Genomic DNA, 19,858 nt, shown 5'->3' with positions numbered 1-19,858 from the left:
TCATCATTATAACTGGTGAAGATCAAATTTCCGAGCTGAGATCTTCAATTCATTGAAGAATAAATATTTTTTCTCTGAAACAGTCATATATAGTACCTTATTTCAAGTGTTACCTTACATGTTGATTTCAAACATAGCTAGTTTATTAAGCGATGCAACAAGGAAGATGCAACTTGCACCTTTGCTTCAGAGTGAAGGTTTGGAGTCTGAAGAAAGGAAAACTCCGCAGATGCAGAATGCAACTGTTAGACATTCCACCCAAGTTATTTGCAGGTGTTACTCACAAAGCCAAGAATTTAAAAAGGAGGTTCCTTACATGGAACTGCTTTGCCGCCTTCTGGCCAAGAGTTGAAGTTCCCCCAAAGCTTTTCTATTTTCTGCCATCTTTGTTTCTTATGTCCTTCCTTTTCCACGATTCCTGACTGTTGCTCCCCTTTAATCTCTTTCAGGGGCCCCTTCCCAGCTGTTTAAAAGCAGCTATAGCTGTTCCCCCCCATCTGCCTAGGGTTGGCAGAGAAAGTAATAGCAACCTCCTGGTTTTTTTTGCCAAGTGGGGCTCCTTCCGCCTCCCTGTGTAATTTGATTTGTCAGTGTTTGAGACTTTGACAATGTTGACATTGGGATTACATGGAATTTGCTTTCAAGAAATTTGGGGAATAGCACAACCATTGACAGCTTGCATTTTACCCTTTTCAAGACCTGAACATTCAGGAAAAGCCTACACCAGATTGGTGCTAGTTGTTAATCACTTGGGCTTTGGTGTGCAGCACTTAGATGGTGGGGCTGGGGTGGGACGAGCAGGAGTGACAGAACGTGAGGACTACTCTACCCCTTCTTCTTTGCACCATGCATGTTTGGCAGCTTCGCAACTGGGTTAATGCTTCCCTGTGCAGTATTTGGGAGCAAGAGGCATTTCCTTCTTCTCGGAAGTGTGCAGTCTTCTCATCATTAAGCATGATTGCATTAAGATGATGCAAATACAAACCAGAAATAGATTAATAACTATAAAAGAGTATTAACAGAAGAATTAATTAAAGACAGTTTAGAGGCTTTTTAGTTTATGTTTTTCATAGTAGTAGAAAGTTTTCCTGTTAGCAGAAGAAACTGCGATTGCTTCTTACTTAGCTGATGGCAACACTAGAGAGGAATGGATGAGTCTTGCAGCTAAACCCATGTAACGTCTTCACTCCCAAGGATCGCTGACCAGATGCCCAGGCTTTGCTGGGTCTCAAGGGGTCACACTGGGCCTTACCAGAGCTGTCTCAGTGGACAGCCATGGTATTGGCCATGGGGAGAGCGATGCCCCCAGCACTGTGGTGGTGGCCCTGAGCAAGGAGGGCTGGCCCATTTGATGTGGGGGCTGTGGTCCCTCTGCACTGGGCACCTGGGGAAAGGGAGAAAAGGGCCTCAGCAGCCAGTGAATCCCCCATCCCAAGGTTTGGTAGGTGGGAACGAGTTGTTTAACAGCCCCATTTGGGTGGAGGAGGCAGCCCCAGTGCTGCTCTGGCTGTACCTTGGTCAGGAGGCTGTAGGCATGGCTTTGAAATGCGAAGCAGCTTCCTTAGACATTGCAGGGGGTAAAAAGTGAATTAACCATATCATAGGCACATGGTACTTCCCTGCTCAGATTACACTACAAAATCTGGGCAGTTCCTAAGATAGAGCTGGAAAAGGGGATTTGGGAGTGTGAGCAGCACTTGGAGCAGAGCACAGCTGACATGGCTGGGAACAAAAGGTGATAGGAAAAGTCACTGCATCTACATTGCTGCATATCCACAGGTCAGCAGAAATCCTTCGTAACTGGACATTTGTTGCAAATTTGCTGGGAGAAGTGTAAAATAACTTTGTTTTAGTGCTGGCTTTGCTTTGTGCCTTGTGTTCTGCTAGTTGCAAAGATTGTATCTGGCTGTGTTTCTCTTTGATTTTGTACTTTGTTTTCCAGATTTGCTTTCTAACTGTTCATCACTCTTGTTAAATATCTTCTGTTTGATGCAGTTTATAGACTTAAGTAGATAGGGGTGGATTTGCTTTGTTAGTTAGACTGCTAAAGCTGTGTCTGCTCTGCTCGTGGACAAAGCTTTTGCAGTACGGATATTTTTTTTTGCAAATACTCCATAAGCAACACATGTGTTTGTGCTATTAGTCAGATCTTCATGGACTGTTTTTTTATGTTCTCCTCAGAAGTGAGCTTCTTACAAAACCCATTATTTTTAATGCTGCTTCTGGCCTTTTGACTGGGAATTCAGAGAGCATTTTACCTCACATACTGAAGCGAAAGTTAGGTTTGTTTTTGTTAATGTAAGTCAAGAAGTAGCAATGATTCACTGTGACAGGCTGAATGTGAGCCATATGAGCTGAGCTGCATAAGCATAAAGGATGATTGTGCTGCAAAATATCTCCAAGTAATTTAGATTTTGACACACTTACCACTTCTCAAGTTGCATTTCCCCCCTCCCCACCACTCTGCCCTTCCCCCACCATCCAGGATCTGATGTGATGGAAAAATATATGCATTGTCTCTGGGAATAGTAATGGTTGGGCTAACAGTGCTATGCTTTTGTGAATTTTATCATAGCAATGTGAGAGCTTCACAAAGAGATTATAATAATTGCATATGTTTACATACATAGTCTTAAATAATGACTTTATGTGCTTAAATAGCTCAGGTTTTAGATTGTAATTCTTATTGCTTAGAGCATGTAAGTGTCATCTACTTCTCTGTTTCCCTAACGGGTTTTGAAATGCACCAGTATATAGTAGTTTTCTGATTTAAGAAGTGTAACTTTTGCATTGAGCCTCTGGAGCACAGCTCACACGCAGCTCCCGGCGCGTGTGACAAGGGTTGCATGTTGGGGAGGACTGCCTGTCCCCGGGAAGCCCAGAGAACCGGGCAGAGTGCCACTTGAGTCCCACTCTTGGGTGGAGGATTTTATTGTGCCATTTTTTTCCAATTAAGCGCTATTGATTTCTTTTGTGCATGTTTTATATTTTTTTTTGTTGTAGACTTTTTTTTTCTTTTAATCTGTGTTTTTTTCTGTATGAATGGTGAATGAAAGCTCTTTTAATGTTGACTCAAATGACACATACTCATAAGCAAGATTTTATGTCCAGCCTTTTTGTTGATTAAACATCTGCATGTCTTAGCATTTGGATGTAGAAAGGAATAGCAAATGGAAGTTCCCTTCTGGCTAGGGTTTCTTACCAGTAAGTGAAAGGCGGGGTCGGGAGCTGTTTGCGTATGTGTGTGAGTGTAATATATTAGTGTAACATCTATAAAATAAGACATACTTTAATGGCTCTTAAACTTGTAGACAGAATTCTGTTCTCTTAGGAAGTATATCATGCAGATACAGCAGATGCATACCAGGGTAAATGAGAACAGAATTTGGTTTTTCAGTGAATCTGTTCTAACCCATTGGCCCAGTCCAAGCCTCCCCCTGAAGTTATTAGAAAGGACCCTGCTGACACTGATGGAAGTGGGGATAAAGCCAGGCATTAAAATGGTCTAGATTGTGACACGCCTTTGCTGTTTAATATTGAATGTGAAGTTTTTAAAGAAACAAAGCAAAAATAATACACTGGATACTATTTTTAAGTCAAAATCCCAGCAAAATGTCTGTCATCAGGTTCCAAACGATTCCTTGCTTCACTTTAACAATGAGCTATCCATTATATGGTCTTAATTTATGGAACGTTAAACAGTTTCTGGCATTACTGTGCCCCTGCAGGAAGAACAGATGGTACTTTTGAATGACTTTTGCTATGGGATAAAATGTTCCAGGTCTTCAACAGATCATATCCATCTGTAAGAAAGGAATAGTATTTGTGTAAATAAACACGGTAGAGTCAAACAACTTGAAATCCTCTACTGAAGGAGAAAACAGTGCCTGTAGGCTGAGGTGGTAGTACGTATTGGAAGGTAACGTGGAAAGCTCTCTCGTCACATTATTTTGAAGTTGCACACTTACTGTTGTTAAACATCCCAAACAGGAAATCTTATATATCAGGAGTTGGAAAACAACGGTCAGTACATAATATGGTCAGTGTATACTGGCAGTAGTCTCTGTATAACAAGACTATGGTACATTTATAATCAGATAGATTGGCTATGTCTTCATCCTGTCTCCATGCAATAAAGTTCTGTCTTCTTTAATTGATAGAGCTTTTGATCTCTGAGAATAGTGTGGGAGCACTGAAAAAGCAAATCCTGACGGTCCTTACCATGTCAATGTATAATGTAGCCCACCCTACAGAGCTGAGCAGAACATCTCCATCATGATACACATCTTGCACCCTGCATAAAGTTAATCTTACAAGTCAAACCAAGGAGGACTGGCACAGTTGTGAGAAGTTGCACCACTTTCCTTCTCCATTCCTCTAAATGACCGGGAACTGCTAGGATGATGGAATCCATCATTTTTCAGAGCTCTGCTGTGATGCTTCCAGTTGGCCTCTCAGGGAACGATTGCTTTCTCCTCACTGGCATCTGCACTTTTGTGGTCCACACTTGGTGAAGGAATATCCCCTTCAGTTTGTCTGTCTTTCTTACAATTCTATAAATTTTGTTCGCATTCCCTGCAGAGTTCTCCTTTGCAAACTGAAAAAATGACAGACTCTTCAGCTTTATCTACCTGAAAACAAGGTAATTAATCATGTAAGGTCCCCGTATGGGGCATAAAGACAAGCTCACATCTAGGGGGTAATCCATCCATCATAAACAGATTATCGGTGATATTAGTTGTCCTCTGAAGTTTTACCCAGCTCTCCATTGACTGTAGAGGAATCTTCATCAGGGAGGTAACTTCTGGAAAACTGAAATTAAACTGAATGTGTGATCTCCAGAGAATTTAAATCCGTGGTCCCCTTTGTTCTACTCTTACTCTTTGTACTTTGAATACCCAAGATCACTGTATCAGCAACTTGCTTTTAGAATGGTCTCTGCAGAGTTGCACTACCTTTATATTACTGGAAATCTGGTGAAAATCTTCCCTCTCCCAGCCTCCAAAATCAGTCAGCTGGGTGTGAATGTCTGACTGGGCTGCCAAAGTGTTTAAAATCATTCTGGGGTGAGGCAAGGTCATGCCACAGGAAGGCTCTCTGCAGGTGCCTCTTTCTGCCGCACCGCTGCACGTTAGCCCAGCCTCGGAGACTGCGTTTGTAGAAGCACCAAGAGGAGAATTTAAGGGAAGACTGGAAAGCTGGAATACTTCTCACTTCACTTTCTTTACTTCCCTTGGTGTTTGGGGTTTTTGCCATGTTTTTGCATGGGTTTTTGGTTTTGTTTTTAATATTAAAAGTTCTGTGATTTTGGGAGACTTCATCTTTAGTGTATTAGTAAATTTGTCATCTTAATTTTTCTTGCCAGTTATGTGCTGGACTGTGCATAACTAGTGTGAAGGAGAAAGCATCAGCTCATTCTTCTGTTATATTAATGATTTCTTTCCCCTTGCTTAAATCAACTTTACAGTTGTAGTATTTATTCAGCTGGAAAATAAAATAACTTCCTCTCCTCCATTTCCAGGAGAAAATTGACCAAAACATATATATATGTCTTTTAATGTACCAAGACCAAACAAAGGGGCCGCACTAGTCAATACCACCTTAGTGGAGTATTGGTCATTGTAATAAAAATCAGATTCAATTTACTGTTTGGTTAGTATGTTCAACAAAAACAAGATGTTGTGAAAGGAAAATAAATATTCTTGTTGTTTAAATTATATGCACCTCTATAAGGTAAAATATAAAAATATTCAATCAGCATTTTATGTTAATGGGAATACCTGCATGTATATAATTCAATGCAAAATAGCACGCTTCTCAGTTGATTGCTTTGGATTATCCCTCCAGCATCAGAGGAATACCTGGGTGCAGCCTGATGTGAAAAGCAAAGTTTACAACACTGTTTTAATTTCCCGAAAAATGTATACAAAAATAGGAGGCTAGCTTACGTTTCAGTATATTTGAAAGGAGCTGCCTTTTTCTTATAAATGTTGGAGAAGTCTGGTTGGTCTTCAGTGGTGACACCTGTTCTCTTCTGGGCAATAGTTAAAGTAAAACTTCCATTTTGTTCCCCATTAAAACAAAGCCAAATTTTGCAATATCAACATTTCTCGATTGCCAAGATTTCTAATTTTGAATGTTCTGCCTTTAGTTGCAGGTTATCATGGGGTGACTTGTATCTGTTGATGATCAGTAACTTAAAATATTCAGGAGAATGGGTTGCATATTTACACAGCAGATCATACTAGCTTCCTGTGGCAATAGAAAATGTAATGTATAACTTACAAAGTAAACAATACTTGCTCTTCGAATATTCATTCTGGTTTGTAGTGTAAATATGGTACAGAACCACAAATCATTATGAACACAAGAACTACAGATGTGCATCTGAGGGCAGAAGTTGTCTAAAATGTATTTAGGCATACAGTTTGAGATTCTGTATGCTATACAGAAAAAAACAGTACTCCTATTACCAGGAAATTATCTTCCCAGTTAAGGTTACACCTTGGACAATTTGGATCTGGTCCAAAGCTACTGAAATCAGTGGAAAAGTTCAGGATCCAGGAAAAGTTCCACATGTGCCGGAGACAAAAGGGTTGTGCACCTTTCTAAGTGAGCAAAAGCATGCCAAAGGAGCATCAGAAATATGCCTATTTCGACGTTTAGATGTCTGTTTATGTTGAAACCTTTCAGCAAGAATTAATACTAGATATTTTCTTTTTATGAGTTTCAAAGAACCAGTCAGTGCTTTCATCTTATGACGGCCTCTAAATAGTTTTAAATCTATTTCAGGTTAATTGTAACTAAATTTTCTGATTGGAAGAGAACAGGTCTTATCACTGAAGAAACAAACCAGACTTTCTCCAACATCTAGTATGATGCCTCCTCTGAAACACTTCTCTAGATTTTAATCTTCAGTAAATGAAGTAGCATTAGTGGCCTTGGCATCTCTTGAAGGATAAATAAGGCTGAAAGCACTATACATCCAGATCCTGTTTGTCTTGTAGGATCCAGATAATCTTCCTGGTCAGCATCATGTTTAGTTGATATAATTTTGTGCTTCAGCAGATACAATAAAAGGTCCCAGGCAGTGTGTGCGTGTTGGGTGCATGGAACGCCATCCTGCTCGTCCCATCACTTCAAGGACTCGCTGGCCACTGAGGAGCAAAACCTTCCTCAGCCTGATGCCCAGCCAGTGAAGTGGAGGACAGTTCACTTTACCGAAGTGGGAGTCACACAGCAACTCTCAACTTCTCTTAGAACTCTTCCCAGTCTTTGAGGATCAGTGAAGAATAAACACAGGGTGGAAGATGGGAGGTATTGCAAGCATAACTTCTATTAGTTACATCTGGTCTTATTGTTGTTTCTGAATGGTAGGCTCTGAGATTAAATAGCAGAGCAGGCATCTTTTTGCATTTTGGTATCCAACAAACCAAATTAATTCCATTATCTTCTATGGAAAGTTTGTGCAGGAACAGTTTTGATTGATGGATTACATCTGTGGCTGCTGACTGATTAGCAGCATGATAGATGTAGCTTCATTTACAGGGATTTGCTTTCATTCATGAGGAAAAATTGAAGGTTTCTTTCCAGCACATTTTTTGCATTAAAACTTTTGAAAGTGCTCTACAAATGGTAGGCTTTGATTTCCATTTGTTTAATGCCTGTGGTAATTAACATTTCTGTGAGAACATTTTAGCCAAATGTTCTAGTTTTTCCTCCATTAAAATAATAATTTTTTGCTTTAGCTAAAGAATTTAATTGGTTTATGTAATAACCCTGATATGGGATTTCTTTAGTCACCATATGAGAGGAAACTGTTCCTGAGGAATGATCATTGTTGCCTTTTCTGGACTTCATTAATTTATAATTGGCAATATGCCTCATGGTACAAGCAGTCCACTTTCTACAGATACGCTTTTGTCTGCAGTCCATTGTCTCGTGGTGTGGGTGGAGAGAGGACATGTGTGTCAGTGCTGAAATAAATCTGAGTTCCTTCATACCAAAAAAAAATCTGGGCAGATACTCAGCCACACTAATTAGCTGAACGATTTTCAGTGCAAAATTACAGGCCTGTCTTTGTGGAGTTTTTGTGTATCTAAATGTATCTAAATAGAGTTTAGAAACCCTGTCTTCCCTTTATGGCTTATAGAAAACCATAGGATTGGAGAATCAAGAAATGGGGCTGAGCAGCAGCAAAGCAAAAGAGATGACTATTTAGTGATACTGGTACCAGTTTCTGTTGGGAGATGCAGCCACCATTGTATTTTGCACACCTTTGTTTCATCCTGTATCCGTGGTTCTTGTGTGCAGGTTCAGGCACGGACTGGCCTCTGGCAGTAGAGGTCCTACGCAACCTGTCCTGCAGTGAAGCTTGAAGATCTTAGTTCGTGCCAGCCTTACTCTGGATAAGCTTTACAGGTAGAAGTAGTGGTCAGGACAGTTGCTTCTTCTTGTGCTGCTTATTCTTGTTCCTTCCTTCTAACAGAAAGAATCTGTTCAGATAAGAGCCCAGCAAACTCTTGGGATCACTGCTGAGGACAGGCCTAACAAATCTGGGATGATTCCAGCAGTAATAGTGTGCTCAGGGCTGCACAGAGGGCTGAAAATTTTGTAAATAAGAAAATTCTGAGAACAGTTACTGTAACGGAGAAAATATAATCCCAGTGACTCAAGACAGAGATATTTCCTCAGTGTGAGGTGGAGGTGAAGACGACAGCAATGATACCTCCAAAACCTGAGAAGGATCACACTGTGGTGTGCTTGAGATGGATAAATGTGAGCTAGCATTTTATCAACCAGTTATAATAAGCTAGGGAGTCTTCCTTCTTCATTCCGCGCCCCACCCCCACCCACCCCCCCGGTCTTTATCCAGAAGAATAGGGCAGAGAATGCCGTCTCTGTATGGAATAAAGACAGGGATGGCCTTGTGTGCTGTCTCTAAGTGTAATTTGTTTAAGAGCCAAAGCACAGGCAGGACAGTGGGTGTGCAGAAGTTCACCTGCTGTCGTGCAAGTTGCAGCTAGGTGCATTCTGCAGCTGGGAGAGCGGAACGTGTATTTTCTCAGCTGTGGAGCAGAGTACAGCTAATGAAAGGAGTTGGTTTGTTGCTACAGTTGGTTGCTGACAGCACATTTACTCTCTTGAGGGACAGATTTGGATCCTGTTGAGTCATAAAGGAAAAGAGTTTGATCTTGGGTCCTTCTGGGGATTTTGCTACACTGTGAAAAATCATTGTGCCTTTTGAGGGGAACATGTCAAGATTCACAGTACTCCTAGAGAAATCCTGATTGTAGAGAGCAACTCTGTGTGTTGTGGATCAAAAGAGGTACGTTGACAGAGCTCTCTATAAAAGTTGTGGAGGAACTGTGAACCAAATTAGTAAGATACTATAAAATGTTCACTGCACAATACGTGTTATTTTCACACTGTCAGCAGATAGAATTTCACTATTAATCATGATAATGACAAGGTCAGGACACATTTACTGAAAAATTATTTACTACACACTTACTGTATTGACATTTTGTTTTGACAGTCATTTGGAATTAATTGGCAGACTGAAGCAAACCCCTCCAAGTTACTCTGGAGAGCCTCAAGTCAAATTCTTCAGTCCTGAGGTTGAAGTTCAGGCGATACAGGAACCACCCCTCCTCTGACTGGTGAGCAGCTTTGCCTCACAGGTAGGCTGTGGAAAACTGTGTAGCCATTCCCTTCAGTCTTCCTTCAATGCAAACAGTCATTATTTATTTCCAGATTGGCACATGGCAGTGCACAGGGCAGTAAAGGCCACTTGCTAAGCTGCCAGTTAAATAGTAGGCTTTCTTTTTGCCTAATTCGTATTTTGAGGTGGGGGTGGGGGAATTTTCATTTTCAACTGCTCCAACAAGGCTGCCTGAAATAGATAGTACCCAGATGTGCTTCTCTTTAATGCCCAGATGCTTTAACCGGCATGTTTCCCCACAAAAGGAGATGATCTGTGTTACTTACTGTCGCTGCTGAGGTGTTTGAAGTGCTGGCAGGACTCGTGCGCAGTAGAAGTTTGGATTAAGAATACAAATAAACCCAAAGTTTAAATCTGTTGCTTGCAGAAAGTTCTAAGTACTATCGTAGTCATTTCATTGAGGAAAGAAGAAAAGGGGAGGGGGAATCACAGAGGAAGTGGAGATGAGATGCTCAGATTTTGCGTGCCATTGTCCTTGAGTTTGCAGCTTTTTTTTTTCCCCCTTCGTGAGAGTCAGCAGCAGCCCTGCAAATATGTGAACTCTGTAGAACATTGGGAAGGGGTAGAGGACTGGGGTATCCTGGAGGAAGATTAGAGAAAGAAAGTAGAAGAGAGAGAAATGTAATCCAGGACCTTGAAAGGATGCTTTTTGTGGAGCATGGTTATGAGACTGTACAGGGATATGTTCTGCTTGAGTTACTTACGGTTTCTCACCAAAAAGTATCTAAATAATGGGGAGCATTGTGGAAACGGGGGGGTTGTTTCTTCCTGAGAGGGAAGGGAGGAGTGCAGCTCTTTAAATGAGAAAAAATTCTTTCCTTTGCTTATCAGAGCAGCTACCAGTATTGACAGTGTTCACCTAAGCCCAGAGCAGTGAACTGGTGATGGCACCTGGGGCAGGACTGTCACTGAGGCTTTGCTGCCACATCTCCCAAGGCTGTCTCCACATGCATGCAGCTACTTGAGGTGCTGTGGAGCTGAGGGACGCACTCTGCCTGCCTGCTGCCAAAAGAGCTCTCGCTGTGCAAATTAGTTCATAACTTATGAGCTTTGACAAGTTTTTGTTGGCTGTGCCTTGGGAAACGTTTTTTGAGTGGCTGTTGCTGAGTTTGCTTTAATCTTTTCCCAGATTTTTTTGGCTGTCGTGGAAACAGCTGAATTATTTAACCGTGTTTTCGAGCTGCATATATATTCACCTGAAACTTGGTGGTGTTAAAAAAAAAAAAAAGTTTATCAATAACAAACACATTTATTTTCACTAAAAAGAAAGTTAGGCTCCTTCTGCAGCAAAGCTGTATGACCCTGGCTCAGCTGCAAGCACCCGCTGAGCCTCCTGTGCATGGGCACTGCACTTGCATTGTCCTAAGAGAAGCTGAACCTTGGTTTGTCAGAGGCTCCGCAGCAGCGTGCTTGGCGTGTTCCAGCTGCTGCAGTGCCCCCATCCACGCACAGCCCCTTTGCTGAGCCCTCTGTTGCCAGCGTGTCAGAGCTAGGATGAGGACCAGCCACGTGCACTGGGCGGGACAGGGTTTCTGTTTGCCTCCTTTTCCCCATGTGAGTCGTTTCTCTCTCCGTCCTCTGCAGCTGCCATGCTCCCACTGAGTCACTTTGGATCTGCTGCAGTGGCGACTCCCAATGACACAGAATTTCACTGTTCAGTGAGCCAAGTACCTGCCCTGTTATTCTGGGCTGGTCTGGGGTGAGGGGGAGCACTGACACAATAGACCCAAGACATGATTCTCCCCTCCTCAGCTCTGCCCTGATATGCACTTGGAAAAAGGCTCCCTTCACTCTCCAGGACTTCAAAAATGGCTTCAAAAGCTGCACATTCTGGAAGAATGCATCCCAGAGCTGCCTGGTCACTATTGCTAATGCTTGGCTACTTCAGCTGAAATACCTTGAGTGATGCTTTTCCATTACTGCAGCGTGTCAAGTTCCTGTTTGGATTTGAGCATGGGGAATGTCCTGGAGAGTGTCAGGAGCATCTCTGCCCAGGGGCGCTTCTGCTAGGAAGGGAGGTCTTATCGGAGCCACTTTTGGGAAACTGCGTGAGTTTTGATCCTGCGCTGCTTGCTGCTTGTTTGTCCCGCTCGTTGAGTTCTCTGTTGAATTAAGTAACGATTCTCCAGGCTCCCAAATGTCCATTTTTTTAAGGTTTTCCATGAAAAGGGGGTTAACCGTAACTGATTTCTTACTGAAAATAAAGCTGAGGAAAACTGCCTGCAAAAGCTATGACTTCTTTTAAAAACAGGCTGATTTTGCCAAGAACTGGAGTGTTGACAACACTGAAGTGACTAAGCATCTTGCGCTTTACTTTCGATAAGAAAAAGCTGCTCATTGAATTGGGGTATATCCTATCCCTCTTCTTTTTCTCCCCAACCCAGGTGCCCCAAATGAGAAGGCTGGCTTCAGTTCATCTCACGTTTCATTAATTAGCAGGCAAAAACGACAGGCTTTGTGCGCTGTATGTTGCATAAGGGCAGTAAAGGAAACCCTTCACTTTTCATTCATCCGACTGGTGAATAGCACTTTAGTTACCTCTGCTAGCGAGATGGGCTGGGAGCAGCCAGCAGCAGTCCCTTCCAGCACTTGATGAGATCACAAGTTTCCGGATTGAGAGGGTGTGAAAGGAAGAGCTAATCCACTGGCTGGCACAGCTGAGGCAGGAGTTACCGGGTTTATGTTTTTTTTCTGGTTTTCATACAAGAAAGATCTCTCACAGGTTTCCATTTTCTCTTGCATTTAAAAGGGATTGTTTTTAAATTGGTTTTTCCTTCCGTCCCCTCCCTTCTTCCTCCCTTAGTCTACACTATGACCGCAGCCATTTAAGAGCTGCTGGCAGCTGCAGCAGGCCAGAGAGTTCTGGCAGGGGAGAGGTGCTAAAATACACAGACTGGTGAAATACGTTAGCCTTGTTGTTCAGTGTGGGTGTGCACATGCGCTTCAGCCCACTGCTGTGCTTTTTGCAATGCTTTCACCAGTGCAATGGAGAAGAGGTTCAACATTGCAGACCAGGGGCTGGGTTTGGCACCTGGTCACGTACAGCCTGAACCTGGAGAGCCAGTTTGGACTGGGTAGCACTGGGAGACCAGGAGGACTGTTCATAGCATCTCTATGGGTTGTTGAACTTGCTTTGTGCACAGGTGGTGAGTGCTGCTGCTGCATTTGCTTTCTCATAGTTTAGTGCACAGACTTCTTTCTTTGTATACATGAAACCTGGATGGAGATGAATAGACAAACTAAGCGACTGACCCGGACAGTTGCACCCAGCTGGGAGTGTGCTCCCAGTATGTGGCACAGGGGGGATCACACAGATGTCTGCCACCTCTTGCTTTCACGTCAGACTTGTATCTGGTCCTGCACACTCTTCAAAAGAAGTATATCAAAACAACATCTATTTTTACCATCCTTGAAAAGGACAATTTAGTGAGGAATTGAGAGGTCGGATGGAGAAAATAATGGTTCTATCTAAACCTGTTTGCAGGGATCTGCAGCTGGTTAAATCGCAGGTACATCTTAAAAGCTGGAAGTCAGTGGGTTCCCGTGCAGGTGTTATCTTCTGCAGTGGGCTGGATTTATTTGGTTTATTGCCTTTTGTTTATAAAAAGCTGCCTCTCTGTATTCAGTGAACACTTGAAAGAATGTTCTTGGTCATGCAGTATCTCTTCCACACATGCACGCCTGCAGTTGTTCTGCTCTCTGGAGCAAGCTTCATGCAGAAGGATGGTGTTCGTGTGAAGTCTTTGAAGGAGAGTGCCTCCTGTCACCTCTGCTTACCTAGAATAAGCTTTCTGGTTCAGCACTGAAATGAAACCATCTGGAACAAGAATCTCCCAATAAAATACTCTTCTTAATTTGAAGAAGTTGCACATTTAAAATGTCTAGATCTTCTGTGGGAACACACTGATTTCATCAACATTTTCAAGTAATACAGCCGAACTGTTTTAATCAAGTCAGCATTCTTCCTTTCGACTTTATGTTATGGCTTTGATTGAAGTAAATCACTCTGAGTATATTGTTTTGCAAAAATGTCAGAATTTATAACTTTTGGCCCCAAATTGAATTGAAGTAAGCATTTTGAAATCTTGTTTTGTTCTCCTGCCAGGAGACAGGAATATGATGTTTTTCAGCCAGTGCTAGTTATAATTTTGATGGTTGCTGCTGTTAGCCTTGGTTGTCCTGCCACACAGATACCGGTTTAATCAGCAATGTGAAGCACACTCATTTCCTTTTCCATGGTGTGCTTGTAGTTCATGTTCATTTGGACTCTTACCTTATGGAAAACCAGCTTAAAAAAAAAGTATCTTTGCTTCGCCTGGGGAGTTGAGAGATAAAGAACTCCTTTGTGGTCTGACCATCCTCTGTTTACTTCCGATTTACCTCACAGGTTTACTTCTGTTGACTTTGAGGGACTTAGTCCCAGCCAGAGCGTTGGCCCTCCCTTGCAGGGGCACCTCTGCTTTCTCAGGACATGGTGTGTGTGGGACTGGCAACAGCTACTTTAATAGTGGCCCAGTATGACCCCACTAAAGCCAACAGGGTTACCCCTGGAACCGAAGGAGAACAGGATATGCACAACAGGGTAGGAACCTCCACAAAGGATGTAAATTAAAGCCACCTGGGTCACGAAGCAGTGCATGAACACTTGGGTTACCTTGCTGTGGAGTTCTGTAAAGCTTTCAACAGAGGCTTTGAAAGACTTTTATTTTAGGTGTGCAGGGCTTAATTTGTTGTGACATCTCACCCAACTGAGCAGTGAAAGTCAATGACATTGATAAGAGTGAGCGAAGGACAGAGTTCAGAGTAAAAAAATCCGATTCACATTTAGATGAAGCCCTTGTGTATTCTCCTAGTTGTGTAAAAGGACAGCAAAGAAAGCATTAAAATAGTTAATGGAAACAAATTACTGCAACAATATCTACTGGTATTAAACTCCCCTGTCCTCCAGAGGTAGCGCATTTTTTATCCTCTTGGTATGGACACCTTTATTTCACAGCTGCAGCTTTGGATGCCATTACCAAGTACTTAGCTGCTCTCTCAGGAGCACTGGGGAAGGGCACAGATCCCGAGGCAGTTACACATCAGCTGCGTGGGCTGGCAAGAGCGCACAGCCCTTCCTCGGAGGGATGCACTTTCTCAGTGGGGCTCAAGAGTTGTGTCTCTGCGCTGCACTCAGAGCTGCTTCTCTCTGTGCCTGAAGTAGAGACTGTTTCTTTCATGTGCAAGTTTATGGGTTGGTGGTGCTGGGGGTGGGTGGGGTGTGCAGCGATGGGTGTGGGCAACAGATGGAGAAAGCACAAGGAAAACGCAACGGTTTAAAGGAATAAAAACGCATACTTTTGTTGGAATCGTTACACCAGAAATAAGGAGCCTCTGGTGAAGGAAAGTGAGCCTGAGGATAAGGAAGATTGTGGTGTTATGGGCAGAAAAAGGGTTTGTAAGGGTTTCAGTCTTATCAATTTGAGATTGGTAGCTTGAGAAACCAAATGTTGAGGGATGTGAAAATGATCAGAAGAGAAAGGGTACACAGAGACTGGATAAGGCATTGAGCAGAAAGCATGAGAGGCGGGGAGCAGGGCCTCGCTGTGGGCGAGAGGCAAGGGAGCAGGGGAAAAACTGGAGGTAACCTGGACAAACAACCAACCCTTGGGCAGAAAGGGGGTGCAGATGAGGAGGGGAGGAGGTAACAGTATGGGGGAGGGCAGTTGAGCAGCTCCCTTCACAAAACCAGGACTGTCCCGTGATAAACTGTCAGCTGTGCTTGAACTTCTCGGCATGCTAGATACACATGACGACTGACTTTCTGCTTCTTGCTTCAGGATAGAAGGTAACTTGGGGGTTTCTTGTTGGGAGTTCAAGTTTATGCCTGGGAAGTGAGCGCTTGTTTTGGGAAACTGGAATGCACAAGCAGTGCAGGCAGGAACCATTCACAGGGTGTCCTGAGCCATTGTCACATGTACCTGACGAGCTGTGCTGCACCAGGACAGCAGTGTGTGTCTGTGAGCAGTTGCTGTTTGGATATAGAGTGGGATGCACACAAGCTTGCCCTTTGTGTGGCCCACGGGTGCTGGTTATGGAGGCAACGCTGTGCCCTACCTTTGTGCACGCAGAGGCTGGCCAGAGCTGGGGCTGTGACACCCAAACGGCCCGCGTCGGGGTCCCGGGGCGTTCTGAGCCTGGGAAGCACTGGGGGGGTGGGGGCTCATGGGCCAGGGCAGAGCTGTGCTCAGCTGCCACCAGCAGTGCTCTGGCAAGCAGTGCTTGACCAAGGGGCTTGCATCTGCTGAAGCATTGAACCCAGGGGTGGATGATGACAAAAACCTGCTGTGGGATCCTTACAGAAGAAGCTTATCTTTAATTGTCCTTCCATTCATTATTTCCCAGCTAAAGCTATGTAATAATTACAAATTTGGATTCCCTGGGAAAGTTGCTGAAAGTAGAATAAATCATTATTTCCTAGGCTGGATTCTGAATAATTATTTCAGCACCACATATTGAAAATTCTCCTTCATAAAAAATACCCTAGTTTTGAGAGCAGGTCTGAAAAAGTGATTCTTCCAAGCCATTATTATACTTTTCATCAATTTTATTTTTCCTTCAGTCAGTATCTTTTAACACACTCAACTAATATACTCAAATTAGTAGTAGAAAACCTACATCTGTAAGAATTTCATCTCTGTACAACCTATTGAAGTAATTCAAATTCCAGGGCAGAACTGTGGAAATTCTTAGCACAGTTTGTCCGTATCTTATCAGAACAGGCACGCTTTTCCCAAGCCTGGCCGCTTTCCAGCAGAGTCGAAGCAGACTTGGTGGAAACCCAGTTTGAATGGGAGAAGTAATCTTTCTGAATGGATTTTCTGGCAGGATTCCTGTTGCGTGTGTGGTTTATTGTTCTTGGTGATGTGACTACATTTTACCCCATAGATAAATGTTCCAGGGTCTTTATTTTTTTGATGATGGGAGGAGTTCTGGAAAAATAATCAGATCACGAATTCTATAAAATTCTATAGGCAAATTTTTTTCTGTTATAATTACTTTTCAATGTTAATTGTGTAGCTTTTTGAACATGCTTTTGATGTTCAGGACAACAGCTGATTAACTCTTAAAACTTTTCTATCGTCAAAGAGTTTAGTAATTAAAAAGCAAACAACTTTTCCTCAACTCATTTTAACAAAGTATTTTAAAACCAATTAATTTTTATGTATTCTGTTCGTAGCATAGTAATTAATTCTGAAGTATTACTGGTGGTGTCAAAAATAAAAGAAGTGGTTGCCAATGGTGGCATATCCTCAGTTGGTGTAAAAATCCACTGCATATACAGTTGTAACTAGCAAAGTCAGAATCAACCCCTCTGCACTACAGGCCTGCTGTGGAGCTGTGCCAACCTCTGTGAGCTGAGGGTAGCTAATATAATGTTTAACCACACAGTAACCGCAATATACAAAGAAGTTCTATTTTAGCTCTGCTGGGGCAAAAAAATAACTGTTAATGCCGAATACTGAAGTGCAAAAGATGGTTAAGTGGGGGAAGAAGGCAGAAAAACCCTGCCTTATTTGGAGTTAACATGAGTACAGACAAATTGTCACATCTCAAGGCTAAATTTTGTCTAAGAAAGATCTTTAAGATTTGGGTCTTTGTAATTAAAACGTAAATAATAATTATCTTAAACTTAGATCTGCAGAGGAAGAACTGTGTATTTACTTATTATCTGCCAAAAAATCTTTCTCTTTTTAGCTAGAAAGGTTAACAAAAAGGCATTGAAGTATAAAGGCCTTTTTATTGAAATATATATATTTTGTGAACAGATTCAAAAGAGAATAATCACGACCTTTTTTTCTTTCTTTCTTCAAAATGGGGGTGGGGGGGAAGCATGCAACTCCAAACTTAGTGCCTACAATGCTTGGAAGACATTATGATTAATTTTGTACTTAGGTTTCCAGATGTTGGATTTTTGTCCCAACTTTTAAAGACCTCTAATGTTTAACAGGGTACGTGCTGAGTATAGTCTTTAACAGAGTTTTCTTTCATAACTCTAGGATCTATGAGAAAAGGTAACTTGGGAAAATACTGCAGATTCGGAGCTGAATCTACAGCCTTCTAGAAAGAAAAACCATTAAATGTGCAAGTTTGGAATGGAGCTGTATTTGTTTGGGAAGACTATGGATAGGTACCAGAGCTGGCAGCAGAGCTGTTTGAATGCCATCATCCTTGTGCTGCTGTGGACCAGCATTTCGCATGCACAGAGGGACTGCACGGGTGCGGAGTGCCAGCCCCTGGACAACTGCATCGAGGACGTACTGGAGCCTGGTGAGTGCTGTGCCACATGTCTGCAGCACGGCTGCACGTGTGAAGGCTACCAGTACTACGATTGCGTCAATGTGGGGTTTATCAATGGCAAAGTACCCGAAGGACAGTCTTACTTTGTGGACTTTGGAAGCACTGAGTGCTCATGCCCCAAGGGAGGTGGCAAGATCAGCTGCCAGTTCATGCTGTGCCCAGAGCTGCCGCCGAACTGCATTGATGCGGTGGTGCCAGCTGACGGGTGCCCTCAGTGTGGGAGAATAGGTTGCCTCCATGAGGGCCAGAAGTATGTAGCCGGGCACACCTTCCACATGCCCCCCTGCAAGGTTTGCCATTGCCCGAACGCCGGTGGTGAGCTGATGTGCTACCAGCTTCCAGACTGTAACACATTTGCCTTAAACACTGCAAGTCCAATAGATGCTGAAGACAGTGAACCAGAGAGGCACTACGACGATCCGTACAGCTATGACCAGGAGGCACCAGAAGGGGACAACACCCAGGTGGAGTCTCCAAAAAAATACAGAAGTTATTCGTCCCACTTAGAGCAAGACAGCATCAGCCAAGAGCAAAGCGAGGATTATGACTACTTACCAGCCAGCATTGCTCCTTCAGCTTTGGCTTTGGCTGATCCATACACTGAGGAAACGGCTGTGCCGCTCACCACGCCGGTCCCTAAGGTCCCCTCTGAAGTGCGCAGTGCCACAGAAAGAAGTGAGAGAAAGAGGGTGCCCCGCACCACTGCAGCATCCCTCCAGCAAGTGACGCATAAAGAAGCACCAATAACCACCAGTGCTCCTTCGGAACACACAACAGCCACCACTGAGACACCCAAGCACCTGGAGGAATTGGAGAGGAGACCAAAGGGGAAGCAAGGGGACAAAGAGAGGCATGAGCAAGAAAGACCCCTCCACTCTAAAATGAAAAAACATGCCAGAAAAGAAGACCCAGGGAACAGCATGTATCTAGGCTTGAAAGAGGTGAATCTAACAGAGCCAAGTTGGTCAAAATCTTCCCATGAAATGCACGAGGGAAATGCTTTCCCCAAGGTAAAGTTCAGTGCAACAACCTCTCCTCCTGTTGCTCTAAAGGAAGACCGTAGTCAGTCATCCCAAAAGCAGTCACAGACGCTTTATCGTTACCATCCCGAGGAAGATGGGGACCCCAATTCTATCCACGCTAACCCCAGGTTACCAGAAGGTAAGAACTACTTCCAGTGTAAATGTCTAGAGAACATTTACTCCTAATAACTTTGGTGCATATCCACTGTTCTTTTCTTCTTACTGCTCCACATGGGCATGAAATCAAGCAAACCTCCAGTTACCTTCTTTCATCTCTTTCAGGAGATGGTTTGTGTTTCATTTGAAGTAATAGATACCATTTCACTATTGCCTGCCTTGCTTTGATTTTGCAGACCATGGATGGTGTTTTCTGGTATTTTAACTTTATTTCAGACGATTTGTTAAACTCTGACCTTTTCCTTCCATTATTTGCTTTTAATTTCTAATATGATGTTAGAGAAACCTCTTACTCTACCCAAAAGGATTTAATTAGTTACCTGCTTAAATCATCCCATTACCAACTGAATGTAATCACATTTGTAGCTTTTGTCTTTTGCTGGGGAGGAAGTGAAACAGTTGTGCTTCTACAATGAAAATATTTACGGCACTTGTTGTAATATTTATCTTATGGTTGAAAGGCTGTCTAAGCTCGTTAGTACAAGAACTTGATAGATTCACTCAAATACCCCTGAGGACTAGTAGGGAGCAGAAGGACAGCCTCTTGCTTTGTGTTTTTTGGGGGGCTGGAATTTTATGTTTATGATCAACTGTG

The 19,858-nt window shown here is 43.0% G+C and overlaps 4 protein-coding genes across 8 annotated transcripts in view; all 4 read left to right on the top strand.

Moving 5' to 3' along the window:
• Nucleotides 1-19,858, top strand: part of LOC121086882 (DNA-directed RNA polymerase II subunit RPB1-like) — a 527,323-nt gene that overhangs the window by 159,409 nt on the left and 348,056 nt on the right. The window lies entirely within an intron of this gene.
• The window catches only part of LOC121086932 (translation initiation factor IF-2-like), a 533,674-nt gene that overhangs the window by 172,992 nt on the left and 340,824 nt on the right, over nucleotides 1-19,858 (top strand). The window lies entirely within an intron of this gene.
• Nucleotides 1-19,858, top strand: part of LOC121086877 — a 503,078-nt gene that overhangs the window by 151,136 nt on the left and 332,084 nt on the right. The gene's annotated exons all lie outside the window — the stretch shown is intronic.
• Nucleotides 1-19,858, top strand: part of FBLN2 (fibulin 2) — a 107,345-nt gene that overhangs the window by 9,765 nt on the left and 77,722 nt on the right. The window contains exons 1-3 of one of the 4 annotated variants that reach the window (XM_040591267.1): nucleotides 1,655-1,779; nucleotides 9,539-9,662; nucleotides 17,764-19,225. In XM_040591267.1, the coding sequence (XP_040447201.1) occupies nucleotides 17,845-19,225 (1,381 nt within the window). In that variant the 5' untranslated portion in view covers nucleotides 1,655-1,779; nucleotides 9,539-9,662; nucleotides 17,764-17,844. Of the gene's footprint in view, nucleotides 1-1,654; nucleotides 1,780-9,538; nucleotides 9,684-17,763; nucleotides 19,226-19,858 lie in introns of those variants that run through there. The other 3 variants (XM_040591265.1, XM_040591266.1, XM_040591268.1) reach the window with 3 other exon arrangements.

This window comes from Falco naumanni, chromosome 4 (assembly GCF_017639655.2).
Source record: "Falco naumanni isolate bFalNau1 chromosome 4, bFalNau1.pat, whole genome shotgun sequence".
NCBI classification, from domain to species: domain Eukaryota; kingdom Metazoa; phylum Chordata; class Aves; order Falconiformes; family Falconidae; genus Falco; species Falco naumanni.
The sequence above is the reverse complement of the archived record's forward strand: the minus strand, read 5'-3'. Positions and strand labels throughout refer to the sequence as shown.